Raw genomic sequence first — 22764 nt, 5'->3', positions numbered from 1 at the left:
TTCAGGCCTTTTGACTCTCATAACATCAGTCTGCTTCCTGTGCAAGATGTAGATAAGTTTTTACTCACTATCTTTTATCTCTGTTACCTTCAGAATTTCACAGAATGTATTCCAGCCAACAGTGTCAAAAGCTTTCTCTAAATCTGCAAAAGCTCTAAACATAAGTTAACCTTTCTTCAGTCTACCTTCTAAGATAAGTCATAGGGTCAGTATGGCCTTGGGTGTCCCTACATTTCTTCAGAAATCCAAACAGATCTTCCCGCAAGTTTGGCTTCTATCAATTTTTCAATTCTTCTGTAAATAATTCATGTCAGTGCTTTGTAACCATAACTTTATTAAACTGATGACTGGTTCTTCCAGGGATTTAATAATTCCTTGGGAATACACTCTACTCTGGGAGGCTTGTTTTGATTTATGTACTGAAAGATAACAGAGTGAACATCTGCATTCTTTTTGGGTGGACTGGGAATGGCAGTACAGGGAATGAGATTCTGAATAGCTTGGACAGGGATTCCAAGTCAAGCATAAGTTTGTTGGAAGACTCCTGGGTGTAGTTTTCCAATGTGATGCAGAATTCCAGATGCTGCAAGCACTTAAGAGTACAATATGTATTTAAGACTTCGGGTGGATCAAAAGATGTTAAGGGAACTTATAGACTCTGAGAAGGGAGAAAGTTGTTGTTTCACAACAGAAGCATGAGGACCTCTGTCTCCAGCACACAAGTAGCAAAATTTGTGATTGTGTTTTTTGAGCAACAAGTGGTCACACATGGGTCAAGTTTTGGGACTTTGAATATTTCACAAGTGCATCAAAACTTACAATATTTCCACATTAAGAGTTTGAACCCTTAACTGTATATTTCTGGATATACTCTGAGACTGCTTTGTGATTTTATTTCTTTTGTCAAATAAATTCTATGTCTCACATCATCCATAAATTTCTCCCAGACCTTTTTTTTTTTTCTTAACCCCCCACCCCCCCCCACCCAACGCATCGTGCTGCCTTCATACTCTGAATGGCGATATTGTTCATTCTATTTCTATCATGCCACATACAATTAAAAAATTACTACATCCATCACTTGTCTTATGAACTTGTTGATTAAATGTAACTTTATACCTGAAGAAAACCATGCCCATACGAGAAATCGTTGCAGGAGATGCATTGCTTAAATCATGAGTCTCAAAAATGAAGTTAACATTTGGGCCAAACTGAATTCTCCAACCAGATGGTAGCGTTAGAAGACGATTGTCATCAAGAACTGAATTAAGAGACTCTACCCATTCTGGATCAACATCACCATCACATACTATCCATGACTGCTGATCTGGAAAGATGTTTATTATCAATGCATAAAATGTCATTAAATGTAGATAAATTAATGCACAAATTACAAAAACAACAAATAAAATTTGAAAGCAACTGGACAGCAAATCTGTCAGGCTACCCAAATTGTAATTATATCAGCTATGCAGGAAATGACAGATTGCTACTTACCATTAAGAAGACACATCAAGTTGCAAACAGGCACGATTAAAAGACACTCACATATAGCTCTCAAATGCAGCCTTTGTCAGTAAGGAGAGACACACACACAAAATTCACACACACACACACACACACACACACACACACACACACACACACACACACACAAGCTAGCACACCGCGTGCACACATGATCACCAACTCCAGCATCTCAGTCTGGAATGCAAAGTCACGTGGAAATTGTATTTGTAATCATCATCATCATCACCCTCGGAATACAAAATCTACTTGCAACAATTAAAGTTGCTGAGAATATAGTGTAATGAATCTATTGAGAAAATTATATAACTGATCCTCTTCTACTTCCATAAAATGTTAAGACCCATCTCATCAGTACAATCAAAAACATCACATCATACATTTTGAACCTCTACTTAACAACGTAATTTTTTTCTTGTATCCCCCTACTATCCCTTCTCATTCTCATTCAGTTATCTTTAGTTGTCTGTAATTATCCAACAAAACAGGTAAGAACACTATTGAAAAGAAACAAGGATATGAGGTGGATAAATCCTGGTAAAAGTATGTTTTGCTAGGACTCAGAGAAAAAGAAAAAGTCACAGTCTGAAGCTCCATTATCATCATTACACCAGATTCTACACTCCGTCATTCAAAAAGTAAAACTCATACTCAAATAATAATGCAAAAACTATTTGGAACATTATTGAACAAAGAAACAGACAAAACTAGTAATCAAAATCAAACTGAGCCACCAGAATATACCTTCACATCACTGGCCACCAAATTCAATGATTACCTCCTCACAGTGACTGCAAAGACTGCACACAGAAATGAACAACCAAATACAGATGCCTTAGATTTACTTTTGCAGACACTGCATGCACCATCTACAGCCTTTAATTTCAATATTATGAAAAGGATAGAGTGCTGCCCACAATATGGAGGAGATGCTAAGTCATAAGTCATGGAGAGGCACAATGGAAAGACTGCTGAGCACGTGAGCTTCTGGCCAAAAAGCAAGGAGGCAGTGATCGTGTGTGTGAGTTGCACTTGCGTGAATGCGTGTGTGTTATCTACTTTAGAAGAAGGCCATTACACCAAAACTCAATTGTTTAGTAGTCTTTTTGTTGTGCCTGTCTGCAACTCAACATCTTCTGCACATGATGAGTAGCACTCTATCCTCTTCATAGTATTGTCATTATTCTGTTGTGGATTTTCCATTGTTAGACATAAATTTCAAAAATACAGCGTCTAAGGAGATTAAAGAATTCATCAGGTCACTAAAACATAGTAATTCTACTAGCTATGATGGTGTTTTTAGCAGATATTAAAATCTTGTGCTGACTTGACAGGATTACCCTTAAGCTATCTTTGTAATCCATTAATGATTCAGGGTGCAAGTGCCGTGTGGAATGGAAGCAGCTATCTGGAGGCAGGGGAGGGGAGGGACAGCAGTATGTGCGTGGGGAAAGAGAAAAGAGCTGTCTGGTGAAGTTACTAGACTGCCAACAGGCACAATGTCAGGTGGCTGTCAGGTAGGGAGGTGCGGATGCAGGGTGGAGAGAAGTAAAAAAGGTGGGTAGTGAGGAAGGTGAAAGATGGTGGGTGCATTGGCAGAGGGTGACACACAAAGTGGGTGGGAGATGGGAATGGGGGTAGCTGGTAGGAAAGACGGGTGGAAGCTGTTGGGTGGAGGGTGTGGGGACAGTATGTTACTATAGGTTATAGGATAATTTTAGGAGTGGTGACTGTGTTGTAAGGATAACTCCTATCTGTGCTGTTAAGAAATGCTGGTGGTGGAGGATTCAGATGGCTTGGGTGGTGAAGGATGTCATGTTCATCTGCATATATGCCACAGGGTAGTCTACTTTGCTTTTGCACAGTTTGGTAGTGGCCATTCATCCTGTTGGACAGCTGGTTGGTAGTCACATCAATACAAAAAGCTGTGCAATGGTGCAGCTTAGCTGGTAAATAACATGGATGCTTTCACACGAGGCCTGACCTCTTTGGGGTATGATAAGCCTGTGATAGGACACAAATAGGAACTGCTGGGTAGGTGGATTGCACAGATCTTGCAGCAGTCTCCCAAAGGGATTTGGTCCCTGTAGGAATGGGTTGGTATTGGGAATGGAATAAAGATGCACTAGGATGACGTGCAGGTTGGGTGGGTGGGTGATGGAATTAGGAGGTATTGGAAGGATCTTGGGTAGGGTACTTCTCATTTGAGGGCATGATGATAGGTAATCCAAGACCTGGCAGAGGATGTGGTCCAGTTGTTCCAGTCCAAGGTGATACAGGGTGATGAAGGTGGCACTGTTTTGTGGCTGTATCTTGAGGGTGATGGAAGGATTGGGGATGTGAGGGGAAAAAGAATGGGAGGTCTATTTGTGGACTAGGTCTGGGGGACATGTCTGACTGTGAAGGCCTTGGTGAGACCTCAGCATACTGGGCTAGGGAGTTCTTCTCACTGTAGGTCAGCTGTAACCAGATGGCCAGACCCTATGGGATGGATTGTTTGGTGTGGAAGCCATGGCAGTTGTCAAAATACAGGTACTGTTGATGTTTGGTGGGTTTAATGTGGACAGAGGTGTCTATGGAATCATCAAAGAGGAGGAGGTCAACATCCAGGAAGATGGCACACTGGGACGAAGAGAATCAGGTGAAGAAGATGGGAGGGATGATGTTGAGGCTGTAAGGAATGTCTTGGCCATGAGTCCAGATCATGATGATATAATCAATGAACCTGAACCATACTAGCGGTTTGGAATTTTGGGAGGCTAGGAAGTCTCCTCTAGATGGCCCAGGTCAGCATAGGAGCGTGCCATATGGATGTTCATGGCTGTGCTGTGAGTTTGCTTGTATACCTTCCCTGCAAAGGAGAAGTACACTGGTCCAAAATTAAAGTAACAAATGGAAATTTTGCAAGATTGCATTTATTTTGCCACAAAACATTATAAACAGGTGATAGTAAAGCAGAAACAATGTAAAAAATACAAAACATAAACAACTGCAACATACATGACAGTAGACAAAAGTGTCCTTTTTCCAATTTAATGGAACTACACACACATTGAGACAACTGATTAATGTGCTCAGCATGCAGTGTGACCACCTCTGGCAGCAACACAGGCCTGATAACAATGGAACATGCAGTGAATGATGTCATCAACATCATGTTGAGTCAATCACACCAATTCTTCCTGCAGAGCTGCTCGCAAGTGTTGGGGAGTAGTTGGTGGATGCTGACGTGATAGAACCCATCTCCACAGTGCACCCCAGACACGCCCTATGGGATTAAAACTGGAAGAGCGAGCATGCCACGCCACACATGCTATATCTTCCATTTTGAAGAAAACATCAACCACACATTCCGTAAGAGGTCTAACATTATTGTCCATCAATACGAAGTCTCGACCCACAGCACCTTGCAACAACCACACATGAGGCCTCAAGATCTCGTCATGATACCTGACAGCAGTTAAACCATACTGATTCACCTGTACAATCTCATGAAGAGACGATCGAGTGGTCAGCATAATCCCTGTCCTTATCATTACGGATCCTCCTCAATACCAGTCTCTTACCACAATATTTGGGTCCCAAAATCATGTTCTACATTCCCTCCAGAGGTGAATCCATCAAGAATCACTCTCCAGACCAAACTGGAACTCATCTGTGAGAAGAACATTGCCCCACTGTTCGACTGGTCCAGGTGGCATACTGACAACTCAACCCTAGGTGTTCCCTCCTGTGAAGACACATCAGAGGCACACATGCAGCAGGTCTCCGACAATAAAGGCCACTCTGACAAAGCCTTCTGTACACCGTTTGCTTCAATACAACACACCGAGTCGATGCTGTGAGGTCAGATGCCACTTGCCATGCAGTACTAAGGCAGTACCTTTGTACCCTTACACCCAAATAATGGTTCTCTCTTCCTGATGTCACACATGGTCGGCCCTGCACTGGTCTTAGGGATACAGTTTAGGTCTCTACAAACCATCACCACATCTGAGAAACAACAGAATGATTCACATTGAGCCATCAGGGCACATCAGTTCACGAATGTCCTGCTTCCATTCTTTCTATGGCTTTCCACTGCAGAGAGTCTGGTAGGCATCTTTCCTGTGCAATACTGCACCATCTGTGACTGTGTACAAAGCAACTGTGGATGTGGGACTAGCAGACAAATTCTACCCCATTTGATGGGTGCCCTTATATCATCGCTGGTGTAGTTGTCAATTGACGGAAATGGCATCTTCTCTGCAGAACACAATCAAACGGACATCTGTTGGCACAGCCAGAATGCCAGTCTGGCCATGGTGGCCAGAGATAGAGGTCATGTATGCATGAGACATGCCTGCTTGTGCAAATGTGTGCATGTTTTCTTTTGTGAAAAACACTTTGGCCAAAACCTCAACATGTAAACAGTCTTTTCATTGTGCCTGTTTAGAACTCAACATGCCACCATTAAGGTGTTAAATTTTTCATGTAGGTCATTACTTCTATAAGCCTGTGACCTTTTTTCTTTCTTCAGTAAACGGTAGAAATAGTTTATGTTGTCCTGACTACAGCATCTACATGGAGTTCTTAAAGACATGTTATTCCCAATACTGCAATTTACTTTTAACTTAGTATTTGAACTAGATGGTCACTAAAGCTAGCACTGTAAATTCTCACTAAAGCTAGCACTGTAAATTTTTAATGAAGTGTTGGATGAACTCTTCTTGACTAGAAACTAATCTTAAGCTATTTCACAGCATCCATTACTTGAGTAACACCATTTACTTCAGTATTTAAATTGTAGAGCGTATTAATATTCAAAAGGGCCTCTCTCTTCACACTTTTGTAAGAAAATCTATTTTGAAGTCTTCACAAATTACCAAAGCGCATTCGATTTTATTTGCTTTGTTGAGCAATGAATCTAATTCATTTAAAAAAGGTTCAAAATGTCTAGGTGGTGATCAGTAAAATGTAACAGTAACCAAGTTGAGTGTTGTAATTTTTATAGCTGCTGCTTCATAGTCCTTTTTGATATTTGTTCACATTAAGTCAGGTAGGGTAGTAAAATCCATATTTTCATGCTTGTAAATTGCTACTCCACCCTGCTCACTTTCTGCAGTAATATGACTTTTGTTATTTTTGTGTGTTGAACTGATTCAAGGCTAAGCCAGTGCCCATAAGCACATTATTACTGAGATGTACTTCAGCTCATCTGTTAGTAGTGCATTAATTTCTTGTGTATTATGGTGATAAGTTTTTATATTGTGTTCATTCATTGCTTAGTAGTCATGTGTTAGCTTCCAAGCAGGTATCAGTGTTTGTTACATAGCTGTGTGATAAGTATTATGCAGACATTACATTGTGGCAGTCGGCTGCGAGTGTAAATAAAATAATGAGAGCCTGGACTACTCCATGATGGACCAGGAATAGCCTCTTCACTCATTTTAAAATTGGAAACAAGAGCAATACACAACACAAAGCTAAGAAAAGTACACAAAACAAACAGCTACAATGCAATTACTTACCAAGGTTGCCAGTGTCATAAAACTGATATTTCAGACACAACCTCTATCGGTATCTTACGCAACCATATGTCAAAAACTTGCCCCCCCCCCCCCCCTCCCAGAAATCAGTCAAATCAAACTAATAGTAATGCACTGCAAGTTGGTCTCAATATTTACAGACACAAGAAAATATTTTCTTTGAACAATCCCACTGATATCTAATAAATATTAAGTTACTAATAGTAGATAAACAGCAACCACATATTAAAACTGAGAAAGCAGCAGCTTTTTTCAAAATAGCAGCTTCATTAGTTGATTAAATTTAAATGGCATAAGTGAGAATTATATTACGCAGTACAATGATAACACTGGTCAACACTCATTTTCTTGCCAAGGATATTTGAGTGGCTTTAGGATGGGTTAGTGGTGCTGAGGACGAATATAGCAACCATTTATGCAGTTTGGCTCTAGTTTTTGAGATAATGCATGATTTATTCAAAAAATTAGAAAAAATTGCTAATACTGAACTCGAGCGCTACAAACTACAATGAAAAAAGAAAATAATCTTTATAAATAGCTTCTATGAAAACCTGATAGGCATTTGTCCACGTATAAAACATAATTGAAAAGTTTCTCTATAAGTATATCATTTTCCGTCCATGACGAACCGCTTCCTGCACGCTTTCCTTTTCTAGGTCTCTTCAGAACAGTCACGTTGCAGATTCCAGCAATAATCTGCCATCATATGCCTGTCCCATCTTCCTTTATATCTTTCCTCTATTCCTTTCATATCTTGATGGAACCGCTCTCCTTGTTCCTCACTGAAATCACCTACATTACGAGGAAATCGATCCAAGTGGCTGTGAAGGAAGTGCAATTTTATGCTCATGTTAGCTCCTAGGTTTTGAAAGTTAGTGAGCATGTTTTTGACCAGTTCCTCGTAATTGGGAGCTTTATGATTGCCCAAAAAACATTTTACAACAGCGACAAAACTGTTCCAGGCCGATGCTTCAGTGACAGTCATGACACTTGTAAAATTGGTATCGTTGATGAGCCTGCGAATTTGAGGACCATCAAATATTCCTGCCTTAAGTTTTTCACTACTGAGTCCAGGGAACGTATTGCAGATGTATGTGAAGCAATTACCATTTCTGTCTAAAGCTTTGGTGAATTGCTTCATTAGTCCTAACTTAATATGTAATGGTGGAAGAACAATCTTGTCCCTACTAACCAGAGGTTCATTAATGATGTTTGCTTCACCAACAGCCATATGTTCCCTTGGAGGCCACGTTTTCTGCTTCCAATGTTCGTGCTTTGCCCTACTATCCCACATGCAGATAAAACATGGGTGCTTTGTGTATCCACTTTGTTGTCCAATCAACACAAATCAACCACTGGTGCTGTATATACTGAATTTTCTGCAGAACCATCTTGATGTTAGCATATGCTTCACAAAGTTTTGTTGAGTGGGCAATTGGAATAGATGCGTAACGATTGTCATTGTGTAGGAGAACACATTTTAAACTTCTAGTGGAACTGTCCATGAAGAGACGCCAGTCCTCTGGTCTATATTCCGGCAGCCCCAATTCAAGTAAAAGTCCAGGTATATTGCTGCAATACACTATAACCTCTTCTTGGTTGAAGTATGGAAGAAGGTTTTCTTCTCTCGTCCGGTAAGCTGTTATTTTAACACTTGGATGAAGACAGTTCTTTTCCTTAAGCCTGGATGCTAAGAGTTCTGATGCTTGCTTTGAAAGATTGAGTTCTCGTATCAAGTCACTGAGCTCCTTCTGGTCGAACTGCTGGGGTTGTGTCTCACGTCCTTCGTATTCCGAACCACTACTTGTACATTCCTCGCCGTGCACATCGTCATCTGATGATGTTAGCGTGGGTAATGTTGTGAAGGTTGGTACAGGAACATTGTTGCTGTGCACCACTGGTCTTCTTGCTGACTCCAAATCGGGATATTCCCACTTTCGTTTTTTGAACCTATTAAAACCTTTCACATTAACAATGCAAAAATAGCAATCATCTGTATGGTTCTTCTGCTCTCGCCATACCATAGGCACTCCGAAGTTTAAGCTTTTCCTTTTTCATTTTGTCCACTGCCGTAAGCACTCCACACAGCATTTACAAACTTTATGGGGTGCCCACGCCTTGTCTTGATCTCCAAGTTTAATTCCGAAATATGCCAGATACGCTTCCTTCACAAAAGGAGTGATATTCTTCCTGTTCTTTTGAAGAACGTATTCACCACAAATGTAGCAGAACTCATCTGGATGGTTCACGCAAAGACGGCATGAAGAACTCATGTTTTCCTAAAACTAAATTGCACAAATACTACATATTATGCAGAACTTTCTTGTATTTGCATGTCAATCACATCCAACAAACATCATTAATTGTTTTGTGTGAAATGAATACTCACCTCTTATTTGCTACGTCACGATGAAAAGGTTCTATCTCCTCGAAGCTGCACTGCACATGTGTGTGACTTTCGACCATCGCCATTTTTCTTGTTTACACTGAACGCTACCTATCGGCTGTTGCGGGGATTACCTCGGCCAACAAATGAATGTCGAGTACCGCCGAATTCAAATCTGCACAACCCTCAATATCTTCAACACACGCACCGCACAACAGGACCGAACACAAGCTGACAGTGTGATGTTTGCATGATGTAATCCTCAACCACACAGATGCACTCCCTGAGCACAATTGTTTAATAAAGATAGTACAATATCACTAATTAAAAAACAGGTAGCAAATACATTACACCATATATGGACCCTGCAGTCGATATTATCCACATGAAACTCTCATTTCCACAAATAACCTATATCTCAAAAACCAGAGCCAATTTGGAAAAAGTACAAATATACTCGGAATGAGTATCATAACAATATCCCATTTTCGTTCAAACTTCCCTGACAACGAAAAAAAAATTTTATTTTGTAGAGCTGTGTAATTTATAGTTAACATAGTATAAAGATTAAGAATCTATGGTTTCCTTGTCTTTTGTTACAGTATAACTTGTCTCATTCCACATCCCTGACAATTCTTTACCTTGATGGTATCTATATAACATGGTGAATGAATGAGAGTATTGATTCCTGGAGTCCCGGTAATGTGATGAAGTATTATCTGTTTCTCCTCACATTTCATTCTGTGTTCTTTAGCTAAGTAGTGATCCATCAACAAGGCTTTCTCAATTTGCTGTAGATTTAAGGAGTGACAGTGTTCTATATGCAAACTTTGAACAGTGCAAAATGTTTGGAGAAAGTAACATTTTCCACAGTGCCATGGAACGCTGTATACATCATGCTTCCTTCGACTGAGAACATCTGTAATCAATGATATGAAGCTACGAATACCCAGCATACACAAAATTGGAGGCTGCACAAATAACCTGAATCATCCATTTTGATGCCTATTTAGAATCACAATATCTAGTTGCATTGGTGTCACAAGTCCCAGCAACCACATCTCAACTGCAGATCATAACCAGATAGACAACTAAAAATGGAACATATGTTGATTTTAGGATGCTGTGCTAAGCCCTAAAAAATTCCACCCCTGGAAAATCCTAGTCAACTACACTTTTTTTTATGAAATAGTGTCTGATGAGATGTTAAATTCCAATCTTCCTTCTTATATCTGACAGAAGCGTTGTTTTTCAATTCTTTCTTCTGATAGACTATTGATTAGAATCCTTCATATGATACTTCAGAATACAGTTAACTTTCACATTACATATTACCTGACATCTCAGAATATACATGTTGTGCTGCTAAAGTAAGTACACCATCATTCCACTGCCTTGTGTCTATGTCAATCTGGCCCAGAAACTGAGTCCTTGGCATAGCTTTTGGATTCATAGTGTACTGCTTAATTGGTTGACTGAGTTTCCCTAGAGCCTGGAACAGATGTAGTAATCCCTCTTACTACTTGCATACAGACAAATGGAAGGCATAATTTTCACAGTTTTGAGTAGAAAGACAGTGCTATGAATTTACAAATGAAAAATAATGTAATTCAAGTAGGGAACTTATAAGGGAACAACAATAGCCAATGAGTACTGAATAAACTGAGTTAAAGAGTGTAAAATGACAATAAATAGCATTAATGTAAAATGAGCAGCCCACCTAACACAAATAATGCGCAGTACACAATAATATGTTACTGAAATTGAACCCAGGAATAAAACCTGTGATCCACAAACATAAACTATAATGTTAAAACAGAACATTAAAACAATTAATTTGTTTGGTGAGATATATAAAAATGCACTTTATTTAACTTGATAAATAAAAAATTGACTCATCAAGTGGCAACAGAAGATACGCATAATAGATGGTGGTAATTGGCAAAGTTTCGGAGCCAGTGGCTCCTTCTTCAGGCAGAAGGGTTTGAAGGAGAAGGAAGAGGGGTAAAGAAAAAGGACTGGAGAGGTCTAGGAAAAGGGATAGATTTCTGGAAAGTCACCCAGAATTGCAGGTCAGGGGAGACTTACTATACAGAATGAGAAGGAAAGATGATTGTTGATGACTGCATCGGGTGAGATTTGAAAACCTGAGAGCTTAAAGGTGGAAGACAAGGTAATATGTAGACAGAGATTACTGATTAAACATCATGCACTTAGATTTTCACTCTTATTAACTCATACATGATGTTTAAGCAGTAATCTCTGTCTGAATATTATCCTGTCTTCCACCTTTAAGCTATCAAGTTTTCAAATCTTGTCTGGTGCAGTCCCCAACAATCAGCCTTTTCTTCTCATTCCATATGGTAAGACTCCCCTGACCTGCAGTTCTGGGTCACTTTCCTGAAATCTACCCCTTTTCCTAGACTTCTCCACTCCTTTTCCTTCACCCCTTTTCCTTCACCTTCAAACCCTTCTGCCTGAAGAAGGAGCCACTGGCTCCAAAAGCTTGCCAATTACAACTGTCTTCTATGTGTGTGTTCTGCCACCGCTTGGTGAGTATCTTTTTTGTCTATTCAATTAAATAATTTAGTCAATAATTGATTATTTTTGTTGTTATAAAATGCACTTTACTACATTTAAAAGCAAGAAATTTGTAGACTGTGTGTACAGATTAGATTAGGATACCTGGAATTGTTGGAAGAAGCTATGTTCTTAGTGTTCAAATTAAATACACAAAAATCTTACTTTCAGCTCCAAATAAAAAAGGCACATTTACAAACAAGTGATCTTATAATATCATAAAACAAACAATGGAAAATCCAGGTAGGAATAATAACAGTATTGTGAAAAGGGTAGTCACCACTCACCATATAGAGGAGATGCTGAGACACAGATAGGCATAACAAAAAGTCAAACATGCCTTCATCAGAATAGACAACATACTATCACAGGCTCACAGAAACACAACTTACACACATGACCACAGTCTCTGGCTGCCATGGGCAGACTCTAAGCAACAGTGCATGACGGGAGAGGCAAACTGGGTGGTGGTGGTAAGGATGAGGCTGGGGCAGTAAGTGGGAGGGACAGCAGGATAGGTGTAGGGGACAGTAAAGTTCTGCTAGTGGGAGCATACAAGGGTAAGGTGGGGGCAGAGTAAGGCAGCCAGGTGCAGTTGGGAAGTCAGACAGCACATAGAATGCAGCAGGGTGGTTGCAGCTTAGCTTGTGGATCACATGACTGGTTTCACAGGCTGTCCTGCCTTTGATGTGCTAGGTGATACTGGTGACTGGACTGGAGTAGGTGGTGATGGGAGGATGTATGGGACAAGGCTTGCATCTAGGCCTATTACTGGGTTATGAACCATGAAGCAAAGGGTTTGGAGCAGGGACTGTATAGAGATGGACAAGGATATTACGTAGGTTGAGTGGGTGACAGAATACTACTGTGGGAGGGGTGGGAAGGATATTGGGTAGGACATTCCTCATTTCAGGGCACAATGTGAGGTAGACCAAACCCTGGCAGAGACTGTGATTCAGTTGCTCCGGTCTTGGGTGGTACTGAGTCTGAGGGGAATGCTCTCCTTGTGGTCAGATGGTGGGGTTTTGAGAGGTGGTGGGTGAATGGGAAAACAAGGCAACAGAGATCTGTTTTTATACAAGGTTGGGAGAGTAATTACATTGTGTGAAGGCCTCACTGAGACCCTTGCTGTGTTTCAAAAGTGACTGCCTGCCACTACAGATGGGATGGCCACAGGTGGCTAGGCTGTGTGAAAAGGACTTCCTGGTAAGGAATGGGTGGCAGCTGTCAAAGTGAAGGTATTGTTGCTGGTTGGTAGGTGTGATATGGACGGAGGTATTGATGTAACCATCTTTGAGGGGAGGTCAACATCAAGCAAGGTGGCTTGTTGGGTTGAGGAGGACGAGGTGAAGTGAAAACGGGATAAGGTGTTAAGGTTCTCGACAAATGTAGATAGGGTGTCCTCACCCTCTATCCAGATCACAAATAGTGCTTAGAAAGGATTCCTCTAGATGGCCCATGCTGTTTGGCATGTGAGTGCCCACAGCTGTGCCTTGAATTTGTTTGTAGGTGTTGCTTTTAAAGGAGAAGTAATTTTGAATGACAATATAGTTGTTCATGGTGACTAGGGAGGAGGTTGTTGGTTTGGAATCACGCATCAGGAAAGGTAGTGTTCAACACTGGCAATGCCATGACTTGAGGAACATTAAGGTAAAGGGATGTGGCAACAACAGTGACGAGCAGGGCACCATGTGGTAAAGGGACAGGGGCTATGGAGAGTCAGTGGAGGAAATGGTTGGTATCTCTTATATAGGAGGGTAGGTTGCAGGTAAGAAGATGAAGCTGTGGTTGGGAAGCATGTAGAAGGAAGGAGTACAGGGACATGTAGGGGTGAGGAGAGAGATGGACTCCAGGGGGAGGTTCTGCGATGGGCCTAAGGATTTGACGAGAGACTGGAGATCCTGCTGGATTCCTGGAATCGGGTCGCTGTGGCAAGGTTTGTAAGGTGAATGAATCTGTCTGCTGGTGTAGTCCTTTACCAGGAAATCCTTGAGGTTCAAAACAACAGTCGTGGAGGTTTTGTCAGCAGGCAGCTTTATAAAATCAGGATAAGTTCTTAGGTGGTGGATTGTGGTTCTTTCTGCAGCTTTTATGTTAGCTTACCTGTTGAGGAATTTGGGGAATGATGGTGAAGCAAGGTTCGAGATTAAGAAATCCTGGAAAGATAATAGAGGGCGATTTGTGGGCAGTGAGGTTGGATCACAGTTGGAGAAGTAGTGACCTGAGTAATGCAGGGTTCAATATTGGTCTTTGGTTTAGTCTGACTGGTAGGATTGGTGGCGAACAAGTGTTTCCACTGTAGGGACTGGGAGAAGGTGAGAAGGTCTTTCACAAGTCCTGCATGATTGGATTTGAGAGTGGGACAAAAAGTGTAGGGCCTTTGGAAAGGGCTGATACTTCTCCGTGGCAAAGGCTTTTGGAGGGAACACTCATGACTGAACCATGAAAACATTAATAAAATGTGCTGCAGTTTAAATAATATTTGAAGAAAACCAAATTTTTTTTGCAAAATGAGTTCTGCAGGATTCAGTCATGGCAGCATAGTTTTCCTCTGCTTGCATGAAGCACTTCACAATGTTAATAAATACACAGAGAAATGTAAAGATGCTTTCTATGATACATCATACTGACCAATTTTCCCTACTCCACAAAATTCCACATAATAAAAAGTAATCATTAATAAATCAAAAGTACAAAGCATTACTAATAAATCTGTTAATCATACATCTTCATAAAAATGTAGCTGCACACAACAACCCATAAGTTTCTGAGATGGAGTAATAAGTAGAAAACTAATGAATAACCATAAACAAAGTTCTGAAACATCTGAGTAATCAATCCATTAATATGGAATGAGCATACTGATCAGATAATTTGAGATCTTAAACAACTCTGAAAGCTGTTTCTTCAGATGCTGATGGATATGTACAACTCTGTATCTACATCCCAACTGCCTGATAAAATAAGATAAACTTCGAGACTCACACTCTACAGGGAGAAGAGATGTAACACTCATCTGCTGCCAATTAAGTGGCTAAAAAGTGGTCAATCACGCATGTAAAATATTCTGCACAAATTTTATCAGCCAGTGACCTGAAGATGAAGGCAAGTGGTGTATGGGAATTATTGTTCTTTTTTGTTATGAATGAGTAATATTTCATTATTTGGTATTTGTTCTGTATTCGTGTAAGTGTGTTAAGGGCCACTATGAAAAAACAAACACACAAACGAACACTGCATCGCTGTACCCTTCACATGACCATCCAAATATCAAAACCAACATTAGTGGTTTTTTCGAGACAAGTTTGATTGACTTACCATCTTTAGGAGATGACAAATTGTTGTCTTTCCTGAACCTGATGGTCCCATTAGCACGACACCCATTCGTTGTTGCAGCTGCTCATATACTTCTAAACATTTCTTTTCCTGCAAGTAACAGAACAAATAACTGACAACCATTAATATGTTACAGACTGCATGAGCATACACAAAGTTAAAATAATTTGACTATTTCGCTTATCCCAAACTTTTCAAAATTTCAAGCAATTGGCAAATGACAGAAATGTACACACTTTTAAGACAAGACAAGACAGAAGGAAAGCCACCCTTTTCAGAGATTTTAGTTGAGGGAAAGTTACATGATTGTTTTGGAAACTTGTTGTATGATAAACTGACCCACATAGAATGATATTTCAATGGGCACAGTTTCCAGCATCTTACCCAAAATAGAGCTGTGCTGAACACTCTGATAGATAGAGTTAGTAGCATATCATATGTGAACTATCTCAGCAGCAAATTAAATCATCTAACCAGTGTGTTTACACAATATGACTCTCAAGCGCATGAAATCAAGTTAGCTCCTCTGGAAAAGACACATCCAAATCCATCCAATGGAAAAAGCAACATCAGTCCATAGTCTTCCTCCCACTTTGTGGAGCAACAGAAAGTAAAACTGGATGAATCTCTAACAGCTATGGGATTAAGACAGACTTTAAGCCAGCTAATAAAATCAAAGAGATGTTGCATCCTGTGAAGGAGAGTCATTGCTTCTGAGTTGCAGGTGTGTATGATATTGCATTTTAATGTGGCAATAGTTATGTGGGATAGTCTATTTGAACCATCTCCCAGCATTATTCTGAATATCTGCAGCACATCATGAACAGAAATCTAAAACAATCTTGGGTTGTTGAACACAGGCTTATAAATGAGTGCAAAAACATTATTTGAGCAGACAGTCATTCTATCTCTTGCTTGAAACTACTGTCACTCAATCATTAACCCTATGGCACATACCATCCACTGCAAAGGATAGCTGTTAATGATCACTTCTTGGACTTTTTCAATCAGTCCTGAGGCTGCAAGTGCACACAGTCCACTGCAGCGGGCACTTCTTACTGGTGTTGGTCCTGGATGCATTTGCAGCCTCCAGAATGACTGAAAACACCAGAGAAGTGACTATCAAAAGCCTTCCAATGCAGTGAAAATCATGCGCCATAGGGTTAGAGGCTGTGAAAATTAGATTGAGTCAACAACTCACATGATATGGGCTAGGCACTCTGCAATGTATAGAATCAGGCACTAGATAGCATGAGTCTCTAGTTGCAGTGGGCACTGTTACAGCATTTACATTTGTGTGTTTCCATTACTTCTTTAAGAATGAGTTACTTTTCTGACAAAGGCTATGGTGGATACTACCAAAAGCTCATATTTTTCATTGAGAAGTAACATGAGAATTACTCTGAGAATATTTAACTTTCCCATAAAGTTACATTACTTTTGGGCATCCTCTATTATCTTCATGCTTCATGGTGAATAGAAGAACTGCCCATGTAACGGAAATGGAAGAAGAATGAGTCAGATAATTAGATGGTAGAAACAAGTTTGTACATAACAGATGATGCTTTGTCAATGGAAATTAAAAAGGACAATATAGGCTGTAAAACACTGAAGAACTAAACTGTGCCCCACTGAGAGCAGGATAGGAGCAACAAAAAGAAAAAAAGCAATATTAACTGATGTTTTGTTCCATTATAAATTATACATACCTGTCTTTCATTAAAATGTAATCCAAGCTCTGAAAAACTTGTTTTCAAGGCTTCTTTGAGCATTTTTCCAGTTGATTCAACAAATTCAGTTCCAGGAAACATGTCTTGAACTAAGGCATCAAATTTTTTACAGTCGGCAAAGGTTAGTTTTGATGCTGTGTTCAAACGCAGCACTGAGACAACTAACTGAGTTTCATCAGATTCTGATAAAGAACTGTTATTTGAAGTGCCTTTCTCTCTCTGATGTGCTCGAATAGCAGCTCCACATCCTCCAAGTATAGTCTTCAGTGCTCGGAGGCCCCAGTCATAGTGTTGTTGCTTTGACAGTAGTTTCCTACAAACAATTTCACAGTGTGACTCACAAAGCTATTTAAACAAAATCCTATATGCTATGGTGATAGCATAAACAACTGCACCTGTGCCTTCATTAGGACCACAAAATCTTTTGCAGCATAGTCAATGCGAAAATATTGTATGGTGCTCAACATGAGTTACTTCATAGTAAGAATACAACTTTTGGAGAGTAGCCTCATCAGAAACAAAATTAATTATCTGTTGGTAAAGCCTTATCAGTACAATGGTCATATTGACATTGACCCATGTCTTACAGTGAAAGAATGTAGAGTTTCAATGTGCAGATTCAGGGTACAGTTGTACAGAGTGCTGCATTAGGTTCATCTTATAATAACTGAAGTAGTAAGTACTTCAATGTTAATTCATTTTTAAGGCAAATTTTTTCTGAAAGTGCTCAACAGTTTCATTCAGAACTGACATTAATTGAAAATCAAGGATTTTTTATATGTGCCATACTTAGAATTTAAACTGTACAATTTTATATGAGTGATTAGATTAGATTCAGTTCTCATTCCATAGGCCCAAAAATGAGATGATTCTCATGAGTGTGGCACATATCAGAAAGTATAACATAAAAAGCATAGAACATGTGAATATAATTCTCGCTTCCTGTGTCATTTGTCAGGAAAATGTCAACATATGTGAATACATTACAGTAAACTGGAATTGCTAATGTTTACAGAATTAATACACTGTCAGAATGAAACATAGTTATGCACTTTTAATAAATTTATCATATAAAAAATACTTAATCTTGACTGTTGTGACCAAGTGCTGTCAAAACCGAAATCTAACAGACACTTTTACTTAAGCTGGTCTAACAGTCCCTATTGAAGATATTCATCTATGGAATAGAAGGAGTTGCCTGCCAAAAAGCCTTTCAAACCCTGTTTAAACTGTGTCTTATCTGAAACCAAGTTTTTAATGATTGCTGGCAATTTACTGAAAATGTGTGTTCCTGAATATTAGGGCCCTTTTTGGAACAATGCAATAAATTTTAGGTATTTGTGTAGATTGTCCTTATCCCTGATATCGATATTAACTATTGAGATGTAGGTTGGAAATAGAGCCATATTATTTGCAACAAATTTCATAAAGGAATAAATATACTGAGAAGCAGTAGTCAGAATACCAGTGTCCTGAACAAGTTTCTACATGAATTACATCGCAAATGAGTCTTATTGTATGCTTTTGTATTCTAATAACTTTTGCTCAGTTTGATGAGTTACCTCAAAATATGATCCGATATAACATAATAGAATGAAAGAAAGCAAAGTATGTAAACTTTTTTATATTTATGTCACCTAAATCTGACATCATTTTCATTGCAAATACAGACCTGTTTAGGCAATTCAGCAGTTCTGTGGAATGCCTTTCCAAACTAAATTTATTATCAGGTCGTAATTCCAGAAATTTAACACTGTCAACCCCCTCTATCTGCATGTCTTCATATGTTATACATATACTGGAAGGAAATCTCTTACAGGTTCTGAACTGAATACAGAGGGTCTTTTCAAAGTTTAATGATAGTGAATTAGTATTAAACCTTTTATTAATGTCGGTAAAAATTTGATTAGCAGCCATTTCTGAAACTGTACTTGATTTGCTATTTATTGCAATGTTCGTATCATCTGCAAAAACTTAGCATCTGGTATTGCAACAGTCAAGAGGTCACTAACGTCCACAGGACAAAGCAATGGATCGAAGAAGCAACCTTGAGGAACACCACCTGTAATTAATTTCCAATCAGATGAAGACTGATTGCTTCTCCCACAGGCATTCCATAATGACACCCATTGTCTCCTGTTAATTAAATAAGACTGAAACCATTTTGCAGCACTGGCAGTGACACCATAATATTGTAATTTACTTACAAGACTACTGTGATTCACACAGTCAGATATTTTTGACAGGTCACAGAAAATTCCAGTAACCTCTAATTTGTTACCTACTGTGTTAAGTACATTCTCACTGTACATGTAAATAGCCTTCTACACCACAGAATCCTTGGGGATGCAAATTGTGACTTTAATAATATCTTTTTTGCAGTCAGATACTTAACAAGATGCTTGAACACAACCTTTTCAAATTTTTTGGAAAAGCAACAAAAGTGATACTGGTCATTAGTTTGACAGTATCTCTTTACCTCCCTCTCGTAAAGGGTATATTTTAGCCACTCTGTTCCACTGATAAGAGATTGATTACACAAATAACTTAAGGTAGAACTCAACTCACAAGAACACTCTTTGATTAACTTGGTTGATATGTTATTGTGACCACTAGAATACTTTGATTTTAAGGATTTTATGATTGATACTACTTCTTTGGGAGAAGTGAATGTCAATTCCATTTTACTGAAGTTATTTGTAGAGACTGGATTGGTCTCAGATATTCCATTGCACTGTTTACTGAACCCGATAATCACAAGCTGCCAGTAACAGAAAGACAGAACTTGTTTAAGAGATTTGCAACACCACAAGTGCTTGTTACCCATATCTTATTTATTTTTAAAGCTATCTGTTCCTCTTCCTTTCTGGCCACTCCTGTCTCTGTCTTCACTATATCTCATATAGTTTTTATTTTGTTGCCTGATGTAATTATCTTTTTATCATAATAAAAGTGCTTAGATTTCTGGATTACTTGCTTCAATATTTTGTAGTATTCTTTGTAATGCATTACAATGCTAACATCAGAGCAGTTCCTAGATAATAATTATAGTTTCCTTTTCGTCTCACATGATATCTTGATTCCTTGTGTAATCCATGGTTTGTTTTTTGACCTCTGATCTGAGTTACCTTTAGGGCAAAACAATTTTCAAATGAGAAAGTAACTTTATTAATGAATGCTCTTTATTTTCCATTTGTGTCAGAAGTATTGTAAACATCTATTCAGTTCATGTCTTTGAGCAGTCTCCTAAAATTCCCAATTTCTGACTGACTTATTATCCTGCTGCACTCAGATTTAATAGATTTTATATTCTGACAAATTTCAATATTTAACATAAAATGATGAATGTCATTATCAGATAGCCCATTTAGTAATGGTCTTGTGATATGACTTTTTTCCCTAGATTTGTCTACAAAGATATTATCAACAGCAGTCTCAGAGCATTTACATACCTTAGTTGCAATGTTCACAGCATAAATTAAATTGAATGTAGTGTTAGTGATAGCAATAATTGTGCACTGACAGAGCTTTTCAATAAATCCACATTAAAATCACCAGCAACCACAGTTTCCTTTTTTTACTGTGAGATGGGGCAACAGAGCTTCCAGGTTTTTTACGAAGAGGTTAAAGTTTCCTGAAGGTGCTCTGTATATACATACTATTATAAAGGACTTGTTGTGGAATACTACTTCTGTTGCACAAGTTGCTCTTGCTGCTCTGAGCAAAATTTATCAAAATAAATTCTTGAAATTAAAACAGTTTCTGACAAATGTGAAAACTCCTCCTTTCTTCATATTTTCTCCACAGAAGTAAGAGGCTAACTTAATTCCTGTAACATTTAACAATTCTAACCAGTGGTCACACGATTTTCAGAGAGGCAAATGATATCAACTGGTTTGGTCTACTCTAATTCTCCAACACAAATGAGCAACTCATTGAGCTTCACCCTCAGTCCTTGGATATTCTGATGCAATAAAGATAACTGATTTTGTGCACTGGCTGAATTACAATTGGATGGACCTAATTTTTCTGTCAATTTCTGAACATCTCCAGTCTCAATTAGAGGCAGTTTGCATGAATTATGTACATCAAAATTTCCTTTCTGGCCACCTGTTTCATCAATGTGAAAGTCATTTTCAACCTGTCTCTGAACGTATTTTGTTTCTACCTTTCCCACCCTAAAAAACACTGCCGTTCTGCCACTTGCAACCAGTGGTACTTTACCACATGTGATAGTGACACCCCCCCCCCCCCCCCCCCCCTTAAAAGTATTTGCTATTACCCCAGGCAACTTTCCCTTCCCTTTCCTATTGAGGTGAAGGCCACGGCTAATATAGTCCCACCTATTGAGATAGTCAACAGGAACTACAGCTATATGAGACCCCATACCTGATCCAAGAAGCGATTCCACCTCTAAATTAACTCTCCTAAAAGAACAGTTTAAATGAGGTCAGTCATGTTGCCTCAGAACAGACACATCCCCAACACCAGTATGTCTTGTTGCTGAAGCTACTGTTAACAGATCACCCTCAAATGAACAATTCAGGTCTCTGTCTATGCTGTTGCCTGCCCCATCCACTATTATCACAGTGTCTTCCTTTGTGACATCTTTGCGAAGTGAACCTGACCCAGACTTGCACTAGGTTTAAAAAACTTGTGACCTGGTAACCTGACCATAGTTCATCCTGTAACAGTTGGCCAACAGCCCTACCATGTGAACTACCTAACAACAAAATTTTCTTCTTCTTCACATCTTTTTCTGACTTCTCAAACATTCAAACAGTTTTTGAATTTTTGTTGTGTCCTATCTACTCATACACCTACTTTTGGCTCACCAGTTTCCAATTGTGACAACAGGTCAAACCTGTTTTCCACATTGACAATAAAACTGTCTTAGAAAGTCCTGTTCCTATTTCTTCCATAACCCATTTTCACTTCCAACCTCTCTTTTCCTTTCTCTCCCCTTAACCTTTCCAGATCTTGTTTTGCCTTATTTAGTTCTGCCTGAAGGACAGCAATCTTCTCCTCCTTCCACTATCTCCATATCTTTATAGCAAATCTTACAAAACCAATGGGCCTTGTTTATTTCCCCACTTCTCATACCATTACAGTCACCCACATGAAAGAAACTGTAACAACCCTCACACTACATGCTGGAACTAACAGTCCTATGGCATGTCATACACTTCTTACTCATAGCAAACAAATTTTAGCTGAACTTCCTTTAATATATTAAACATTTTCAAAGCCCAGAGTTAAGTAAAGCAGTCTCTCGCAGTAATAACTCTCTAATTTATACATAGTGATTCATAGATTATATGTGACTCAAATAGACAACAAAAGAAGCGAGCTCACTAACGAAAGTTTATAGCTTTCTTGACTAACTACTGTAAAACTTTTTTCATCTTATTTTATTATTTATTGCTGAATAATCATAAATAAGTACAGGCTATTCAGGAGAAATACAGTGTTACAAAACACAAAAGAAGTGGGAAATACAGTACAGATATTATAGGTGAAAGAGGGGCATTCTGTATTTGTAAAAAAATACACTTCTCTTAATATTGATGCACTCATTCCCCACAACTAAATAACAAGAGTGTTAGTAAAAACTACCACAGCTGTTTTTCAGGTATATGTGTTATCCATAGTTGGTTCTGTTGTAAGCGTACATTTT

The 22764-nt window shown here is 39.0% G+C and overlaps 1 protein-coding gene across 1 annotated transcript in view; it reads right to left on the bottom strand.

Moving 5' to 3' along the window:
• LOC124777773 (cytoplasmic dynein 2 heavy chain 1) overlaps nucleotides 1-22764 on the bottom strand; it is an 829086-nt gene that overhangs the window by 405263 nt on the left and 401059 nt on the right. Inside the window, exons 32-35 of the mRNA XM_047253283.1 lie at nucleotides 17067-17400; nucleotides 15340-15447; nucleotides 10777-10933; nucleotides 1120-1327 (exon numbers count right to left, since the gene is read on the bottom strand). Of these exons, the coding sequence (XP_047109239.1) occupies nucleotides 1120-1327; nucleotides 10777-10933; nucleotides 15340-15447; nucleotides 17067-17400 (807 nt within the window). The remainder of the gene's footprint in view (nucleotides 1-1119; nucleotides 1328-10776; nucleotides 10934-15339; nucleotides 15448-17066; nucleotides 17401-22764) is intronic.

The sequence above is a fragment of the Schistocerca piceifrons genome, chromosome 2 (genome assembly GCF_021461385.2).
Source record: "Schistocerca piceifrons isolate TAMUIC-IGC-003096 chromosome 2, iqSchPice1.1, whole genome shotgun sequence".
NCBI lineage: Eukaryota > Metazoa > Arthropoda > Insecta > Orthoptera > Acrididae > Schistocerca > Schistocerca piceifrons.
The sequence above is the reverse complement of the archived record's forward strand: the minus strand, read 5'-3'. Positions and strand labels throughout refer to the sequence as shown.